Source organism: Charadrius vociferus, unplaced genomic scaffold (assembly GCF_000708025.1).
Source record: "Charadrius vociferus isolate BGI_N301 unplaced genomic scaffold, ASM70802v2 scaffold163, whole genome shotgun sequence".
Classification (NCBI taxonomy): domain Eukaryota; kingdom Metazoa; phylum Chordata; class Aves; order Charadriiformes; family Charadriidae; genus Charadrius; species Charadrius vociferus.
The window spans coordinates 7,322,971-7,331,602 of record NW_009648332.1 but is presented as its reverse complement, the minus strand read 5'-3'; the positions used below and the strand labels follow the sequence as shown (position 1 = coordinate 7,331,602).

Here is an 8,632-nt window from a genome sequence, read left to right as displayed (position 1 = left end):
ACCCCCCCCCCCGGGGGGAGGCGGGGGAGCCGGCGATGCCACGGCAGGCAGAGACACTCACGGTGATGCGGGGGAAGCTGGGGTCCTTGCCGGCCTCCAGCAGGATGTGTGCCGGGGTGGGGGGCACAATGAAGGGCCCCCGGGGACTGCCCGGCACCACACCCTCTGCGTAGCTAGCGCTCCGTGTCCGAGGGGTCTGGGAAAGTAGCGGGCCAGGCTGGGGCACGCCGGACGTACAGCCCTCCGGGGCCCAGGCATGGGGGCACCGGCTCCGGAGTGGGCAGGCGGGGGGCATTATCCACTGGGGATGCCTGGGGAGAGAGGGGACAGTGTCAGAGAGACTGGGGATGTACAGGGATGGAGTGTGGGGTGGCAGGCAGTTTGGGGTGATGTGAGGGTGGGGTGAGGGCTGTGTGGGGTGAGGGACATATGGGGTGAAGCAGGGATGGGGTCAAATGGGTCAGGAAAGGATGGGGGGGAGTCGAGTGTGGGGTGAGGCAGGAATGGGGTCAAGCAGGTATGGGGCAAGTTGGATATGGGGCACAGAAAAGATGGGGTAAAGCAGGGATGGTACAGGGTGAGGGGTGGGCTGAGGTGGGTACGAGGCGAGGTTGGGACCGGACAAGGCAAGGATGGCTATAGGGTCAAGGGGGGACAGGGCTGGGGGCAATGAGGGATGAAGAGAGGTGGGTATGAGGTTGGGGAGGGACAGGGAGAGGTGGGATGGGGGTCTTGTACCTCAGGGGGTGGTCCGATGATGGAGAGCAGGACTGGCAGCAGCACCAGCCCATTGAGCAGCCCTAGCAGCGTCAGGATGGTGAGCACGGCAAAGAAGTACCTGGGGAGGCCGCAGGTAGAGGGGGTAAGCAGGCACAGCCGCCATGAACCCTGTTCCACCACAACCACGGCTTCCCACACCACACCACACATCCCAGCCCTGCCACATCTCCCCAGCCTCCATGCAAGATGGGGTGGGTGACCCCAGCAAGACACATCCTCACCAGGAACCTCAAATCCCCACCTCCAGCCAGGGCGGGCTGCTGTGCTCACTAACCCCCATTGCCAAAGCTTTTGGGGTGCAGCAAGCAGCTGGTTTACCCCCCTCCAGCGCTCACCTCATGATGAAGTCAAACTCGGAGCCGGCCAACATGAGGACACCCAGGAGGGTGGAGACGGCACCGTCCATCACGGGGGCAAAGGTGTGCTCCAGGGCCGCAGCTGAGCGCACGTTCCTGCTCCCCGCAGCCGTCAGGAAGCCCTGCATGGAGTGGGGATGTCACACGGGTCTTGCCCCCGTGTGTCACCCGTGACGTGGCCACTCAGTGGCACACGGCCAAGGGGGTGAGGGTGCTGGGGAGTGGGAACTGGGGTGCCCTGCAGTTGGGCATGGGTCTGCCTGTGCTCACCAGGGCCACGTGGACGGTGAACTCCACACCGATTCCCACCGAGGCGATGAGGATGACCACGGGGATGGCACTCAGCTTGATGCCCATCAGCCCCATGATGCCAAACAGCTCCACCGCCATCATGGCCAGGATGGAGACCTTGGGGGGGCAGTGGCGTTAGTGAGGTATGGCTCTGACTGTCTGTCCCTCCGCTTGGTATTCCCAATCCCACCTCTCCATATAGGCAGCCTCCCCCCATTGCCCCTTTTCCCTCTATTGGGGGTGTCCCTCTGTCCCATCTATTGGGGGTGGCCCTCACCCTCCTCTGCATGGGTGTCCCCAAACCCCTGCACACTACACATGTTCCATTCATAAGGGGTGTCCCTGATGCCTCCATATGGGTCCCCCACTCGCTGCCACATCCATATGGGTGTTCCCCTCACCCTCTTCTGCATTGATGTCCCCAGACCCTTGTACCTTCCATATGTTCCCTTCATAAGCTATGTCCCTGATCACTCCATACAGGTGTCCCCCACCCACTGCCACCTCCATATGGGTGCCTTCCACCCAGGGTGCCCCTGGCCACCCCATCAACCCCATCCCCACGAAGCAAGTACCCAGGACCACCCAGCAGGATGGGAGCAGGGCTGGATGTCCCCGTCCCCATGCATCAGGAGGCCAGCACAGCTGGTCACCCCGCTGTCCCCACACACTGGGGTGTGTACTCACGATGATGCCGGCCGTCCAGGGGTTGAGCAGCAGCAGGGCGCAGACGAGGAAGGTGCAGGCCAGCAGGATGCTGATGGCCAGCAAAAACCAGTGTCGCAGACCGATGTACTGCTCCCAGAAGAGGAAGGGGTAGCCGCTGGGGTAGCTCAGCACCCCGTGGCGCTGGGCGGCCTCCCGGCAGATGGCCCGCACGCTTTCGATCGCCTCCACGAAGTCGGCCGTGCGACGCAGCCCGCTCAGGTAGAAAGGGAACTGGGCAAACTCCAGCGGCTGGGCTGCTGGGACTGGGGAGGAGAGCACGGGCAGTATGGGGGTACGGGCAGCAGGGGAGTACAGGCAGCATGGGGACACCCCAACCACATCCGCCTGAGTGCAGCCCGGGCAGCCCGATGCCTGGCTGGGTACCACAGGGCTGGGGAGTGTGGGGGGAGCAGACTGGGAGCCAGGAGGAGGGGGTTTCTCTGCCGGCAGGATGCTTGTGGGGTAGGGGGTCATGGAGATAAAGGGTTTTCCCTGCAGGGGAATGCTTGTGGGGCAGAGGGGGAACAGAGTGGAGGGGCTTCTTTGTGGTGAGATGCTCATGGGCTGGAGCAGGGGTGTGCTGCTGCATGCTAAGGGCACAGGGAGTGTGCGGTGGGGTGCTTGGTGTGGGGTGAAGGGGGATGAGCGTGGGGCACGGGGAAGCAGGGCAGTTTCCCTACTAGAGGATGCTGGTGGGACGAGGGATGGGCAGGGGGTTCTCTTTGGGGTGATGCTTGCAAGGCAGGAAAGGTGCAGGGAGCTGGGTGCTCTGCAGGGGGGTGCTGGGGGGCAGGAGGGGACCGTGGGGAGCCCACCACGCTCACTCACTTCGCAGGTTCTCGCCCGTGGTGTCGTACTTGTCATGGATCCACTCAGGTGGCGGCGGGTAGAAGTTGGCCTGGGAAGCGGCAAAGCCCAAGGGGTCATTGCTGGCCCACACCGTCAGGCAGATGTAGAAGGTGTCAGGGGGGATGATGCCATTCTCGTCCACCAGCCGCCGCGTGGTCAGCTATGGGAAGAGAGCAGGAGCGGCCGTGAGCAGGGCAGTGGCACAGCGTGGTCCCCAGCCTGGTCATCCCAGCTCCGTCCCCACGTACCTGATTGAAGTTGAAGGGCTCCTTCTTGTTGCCGGTCTGGATTAGGAGCTTGTACGCCAGCGCCCCATCTTCAGAGCCATTGCGGTAGCTGTCATGGGTGATGCGCCCAGCTTGCCAGTCCCGGTCGAAGGTGGCCTGGAGCCCTGGGGACGCAGCGCAGGGGGTGAGCATCCCTTGGGGCACACCACCCTGCACGGCATTCCCTGTGCCCCAGGGAGCGTGGCGCCAGTGGGATGGGTGCCCAGTAACCCCAGGGCTCAGCTTGGCATTGCTGGGTGCCTTGGGGACAACACAGGACCATCCTCCCCAGGGTGGCACACACTAGGGAAGGCATTCCCGGGCCAGCGGGGAGGGTGCAGGCTGGGGAGAGGGTCCTTGGGCAGGGGAGGTCATGGAGAAGAGGGATGTCCCTCACCTCGCAGCCAGTCCTGGAAGTAATGGAGCCACATCTTGGGCAGGTCGCTGTTGCCCTCCCGCACCACGTACTTGACGGTGCTGAAGGCCTGGTGCAGGCTGAGCAGGGCGGCTTGGGCGCCCGGGTAGTGGAAGCCACCCTTGGTGACGATGAACATGTTGTAGAAGGAGAAGTACTTGAACTGGGCCGAGATGAAGGCATGTGCCTTGGTGTCCCGCGGCACGATGTCCGTCAGGTAAAGCCCGTCGGGCACCATGGTGGTGCCGTAGAGGCTCAGCCCCAGCAGCGCCAGGAACAACACCGCCACCACCACCTGCAAGGACAGTGTTGGGGGGGGGGGGTCAGGCAGAGTCCCATGCCACCCACCCACCTCGGGTGGCACCGCCGGGGCCGTGCCCACCTCACCTTGGTCCGGGTCCGCAGGAGGAGAGGGGCGTACTTCTCCCGGGCGAAGTCAGCAAGGCTCCAGCGGCAAAAAGGCAGGGGGACACACTCCCGCCCACCCTTGGCTTCATCTACCTGGGCCAGCAGGTCCCGGGTGGAGCTGGACGAGGTGAAGACCTGAGAGCCCAGGGGGTCGGTGGGGGGCAGGAGGACGGCAGGTGAGGTGCACACCTGGGAGGTGGGTGGCAGGACGGTGACGACATGGTGGCCTGAGGGGTCGCACCGGGTGAAGGCTTGCACGGTGGTGGTGATCTGGGTGCTGGTGGCCACGCCGGGGTGCCCATAAGGGGAGGGGTGGCAGGCGTGGTTGTCATTAGCATCGGCGAGCTCCTGGGGTTGGATCTGGATGACCCGTGAGGAGCAAGGGCTGTAGGGAGAGAGGAAAGGAGGAGAGAGTGAAGGAGGAGAAGATGTTGAGGAAGAGGAGCAGCCCCAGACCGTGCTTCTAGGGGGGAACCTGCGGGGTCAGCCCCATCCCAACCAGCCTGGCGCTGGTACCTGTAGAAGCAGCAGAGGATGTCGAGCCGCCGTTTCTCCCGGCGATACAGGTCCAGGCTCAGGATGGCAGGGAAGACGAATAGCACCATGGCAAAGTTGAACACCACAACCACCGCAGCCTGCAGGTAGGGGGAGATGTCAGAGCTGGGTCTGGTCACCCCTTCCCACCCCAGACCCCAGAGAGGGACCCCAGCTGAACCTGGAGGGAGAAGGCGCGCAGGGCAGGGATGGGCACCAGGGCTGCCATGAAGAAGGCGATCATGTTGCTGACGGAGGTGAGAGCCACACTGGTTCCCGTGCGCTTCAGGCACTCGCCCGTCCGCTCCTGTGGGGACAGAGGGAGGGGGTGATGAGAGGGTCTGCAGGAAGGCGTGAGGGGACAGGGCAGCCCCCGGGCAAGGCTCAGCGCTCACCTTGAAGGGGATGTGCTGGCTGGTCTCAGTGAAGGCATGAGCCAAGAGGAACATGTCGTCCACACCAATGCCAAGGGCCAGGAAGGGCAGGACCTGACGGAGAGCAGCCAGTGTCAGTGGGGGAACATGGTCACCGCACAGGATGGGACTTGGCCACCCTGCAGCCTCCAGGGTCCCACCAGCCCCACGGTATCTGGCTCTTCCCCCAGCACATACCTGTGTGGTGGCTGCATTGAAGGAGATGCCCAGCAATGAGCAAAGCCCCAGGCCAGAGGCCACGGAGAGAGCCACAAGCAGGACCCCGGCCAGGCCCACGGCCCCTTGGGACCTGGAGCAGTCCCACCGCAGCATGGTGACACAGGCGTAGGCCAGCTGGAAGAGCACAGAGGGTTAGTGGAGATGGTGGGGTGAGGGAGGGACGGCGGGGGACAGAGAGAGGGGGCACACGCACCATGAGGAGGTAGCCCCCAGCCACCCGGATGACACTGACGTCAGAGAAGGACTTCATGATGTCGTTGAGCGTGGTGGTGGAGAAAGCGTGGACGCTCTGCGTGGCATTGGGCGGGATGGAGTCCTGTGCCAGCTGCCATAGAAGCACCCTGTTAGAGGAGTCAGGACCCCCCCACTTCCCAGTACATCCCCCCCGAGAACCACCCAGGATGTCACCATCACCACTGAATCATAGAATTGTCTAGGTTGGAAGGGACCTTTAAGATCATCAAGTCCAACCATCAACCTAACACTGCCAAAACCACCGCTAAACCGTGTCCCTCAGCACCACGTCTACCCGTCTTTTAAATACCTCTAGGGATGGCGACTCCACCACTTCCCTGGGCAGCCTGTTCCAATGCTTAACACTTTCTGTGAAGAACTTTTTCCTAACATCCAATCTAAACCTATCCTGGCATAACTTGAGGCTGTTTCCTCTTGTCCTGCCACTTGTTACAAGCACGAAGAGGTTGACCCCCCACCTTTCTACAACCTCCTTTCAGGTAGTTGTAGAGGGCAATACGGTCTCCCCTCAGCCTCCTTTTCTCCAGGCTAAACAACCCCAGTTCCCTCAGCCGCTCCTCATAAGACTTGTTCTCCAGACCCCTCACCAGCTAGGGTGAGGGACCCACTAGGGACCCACGGCCACATGAAAACCTGGGCACAGGCGGATGCCACACAAAGGCTCACCCCTCCCCAGTCCCACATGGGGGCTGTCCCCAGCACCCACCTCCACGAATTTCCTCTGCCAGGCCTCCAGGATGGCACCCGCCTTCTCCTCGCTCCAGCTGATATCATGGATCTCATAGTCATCCTTGAAGTGCTCAAAGAGCTGCCGGGGGCTCATGAGGAGGAACATGGTCTGCAGGGCCTCGGCGCTGGGGGACAGGCACGCACCTCGCTGGGACCGGCTGCAGCACCCCGGGATGCGGGAATGGGTCCATCCCCCACCCCACGGCTCCCAGCCCCACCATGGACACCCAGGAGAGCACCCAGGCATCCTGCCCCCCATCCATGCCCTTGCTTCGAAGCACTGCCCCACTCGCCAGCCCCATACATTTGCCAAACCACACACGCTCTCCCGAACAGCCCTGCAACCCCTCTTGCAGCCAGGGCAGGTTCCCATGGGCACTGGATGAGGATGAAGATGAGGATGAGGATGAGGATGAGGATGAGGATGAGGATGAGGATGAGGATGAGGATGAGGGGAACCCGCCCCAAACTGTCCCAGGGGCGAGTGCTGTGGCAGGGCCTCTGTGCCATGCCTGGGGACGCCTGCGCCACAGCGGCTCTCACCGTAGCAGCTTGCCCTGGGAGTCTTTGGTCGTGCCACCTAAAATCAGCTCCTCCTGCCAGCGCATGAACTTCCTGGAGAAGCCGTGGCAACCCCCTGAGAGCTCGGCTGGGATGTCGGGGCTCTGCAGGCAGAGGGGAGGCATCAGAGATTTGGACCATGGGGTGGGCAGAAGAGCAGCAAGCCCCCCGCAATCCTCCCGGTCCCCATAAGCCTGCCCCACCTCTGCCTTGTCCAGCAACTCTTTGAAGCCTTCCAGTGACGTGAACTGCCCCAGCTCCTCCATCAGCTGCAGAGGGTCCAGGTTGCTCCATTGGATGTCCGGGCGGCCCCTGGAGAGAGGCAGGAACCGGGGTGATGGGGGATGCCAAAACCCACACGGGGTACCACCACCATCACTGCCACACCATCCCATGGGTCCCCTCAAAGGAAAGGTGTGAGGATGCAGAGGAGCAGCATCAGTCCCCAAGCGCATCCCCTACCCCCTCCTGGGCCGCCTGCGGCATCCCCCGTGCCCCGTGTGGCGCAGCGGGCCGTGCCCCGAGTCAAGTAGCGTGCCTGATCCTGTTAGCCCGGGACAAAGCGGGGGGAGCCGGCCCCACCGCCTGGCCCCGCTTTGTGCGAGCAGTCAGGCCGATTACTGCCCGCGGGCTAACATCTTGATAGAGGAGAGCAGAGCAAGCAGGCAAGGGCTTCCACCATCCCCTCTGGCCTTTCCTGCCATCTCCCCCAAAGCTGGAGGTTTTGGGGCTCAGCAGAGGTTTTGGGGGCTCAGGACGGTGCTGGGAGCTGGGCACAGAACAGGTCCTTGCAGGTCCAGTGGGACCCCATGGGACTTGGGTACCTGGGGAAAGGGGCTTTTCGGTTGCCTGCAGATGCTCTGCTCCCTCCATCCCAGCCCACGGTGCCGGGGGCCAGCTCCCAGCCTCGCTCGGCTTCTTTTTTAAGACAGAAAGGACACACAAAAAAGCCAATAACCCAGCCCAGCGCTCCAAAGAGGGGAAGAAAAAGCCCGGAGCGAGTGTGGGCTCTGGGGAGAAACGCAGCCTAATAATTCATGAAGGCTGGCTGGGCCGGAGCCGGCCGCTCGAGATTCCCACATACCAACCGGAGCTGCTGCTGCTTCCAAAGAGAGCCCCTTTTATCTGCTTTCGCTTGCTTCACTGAGCCAGGGCAAATCCTTTTGTCTTTCCATAGATTGCTGCTCTTTGTTCTTCCCAGCTCCCGCCCCGCTCACCCCTCGGCGTTAAAAAGGGGGACGAGTCCCCATGGGCTGGCTGGCGCTCAGCTGGGGTGCCTGCCCGGGCACCCGCTCGCCCAGCTGCGAGGAGAACTGGGTCCCACCACCTCTGCGAGCGTCACCCTGCCTGCCAACGTAGCCCAGCACCAGGATGCTGCCCACCCCGGTGGATGATGCCACCAGCATCCCGCTCAGCACGGCCACCCGAACCCCGCTCGCTCCTGCTCCCGGCTGCTCCCCAGGCTGGGATGGGGAGAACCTGAGGTGTTGGTGGGGGGGCAAAGCCGGTCCCCAAGTCCTGTCTGGGGATGCTGCGGCCCCTTCCCCCTCCTCCCATCCAGCAGCAGCCTGAATAAGGCCACTATTTCATCTGTTTGGCAAAGGGCAGCTTTCAGAGCAGCATTAGCATGAGAAAGCGCAGGGCTGCGTTTGCTGACAATGCACAAGCCGCCCCGGCTCTCCCGGACAAACACACCCGTAAACAGAAGGAATGTTGGGGAGGAGGGGGGGGGTGCTCCCCCTGCCCAGCCTGGGGTCCCCAGCCCCACCACCGCGGTGCGGGGAGCTGGCTGGGAGTGACCCGCCACCCCCTCCGGGGGGCTCTGCG

General features: G+C 63.1%; 1 protein-coding gene across 1 annotated transcript in view; it reads right to left on the bottom strand.

Moving 5' to 3' along the window:
• PTCH2 (patched 2) overlaps window positions 1–8,632 on the bottom strand; it is a gene marked incomplete at its 5' end in the record, with an annotated part of 21,936 nt that overhangs the window by 2,002 nt on the left and 11,302 nt on the right. Inside the window, 17 exon segments of the mRNA XM_009884854.1 lie at window positions 3–175; window positions 177–311; window positions 739–838; window positions 1,116–1,258; window positions 1,407–1,544; window positions 2,115–2,398; window positions 2,964–3,144; window positions 3,233–3,375; window positions 3,648–3,960; window positions 4,053–4,458; window positions 4,590–4,708; window positions 4,789–4,914; window positions 5,003–5,095; window positions 5,219–5,374; window positions 5,454–5,585; window positions 6,222–6,369; window positions 6,788–7,117. Coding sequence (XP_009883156.1) covers window positions 3–175; window positions 177–311; window positions 739–838; window positions 1,116–1,258; window positions 1,407–1,544; window positions 2,115–2,398; window positions 2,964–3,144; window positions 3,233–3,375; window positions 3,648–3,960; window positions 4,053–4,458; window positions 4,590–4,708; window positions 4,789–4,914; window positions 5,003–5,095; window positions 5,219–5,374; window positions 5,454–5,585; window positions 6,222–6,369; window positions 6,788–7,117 — 3,120 coding nt within the window.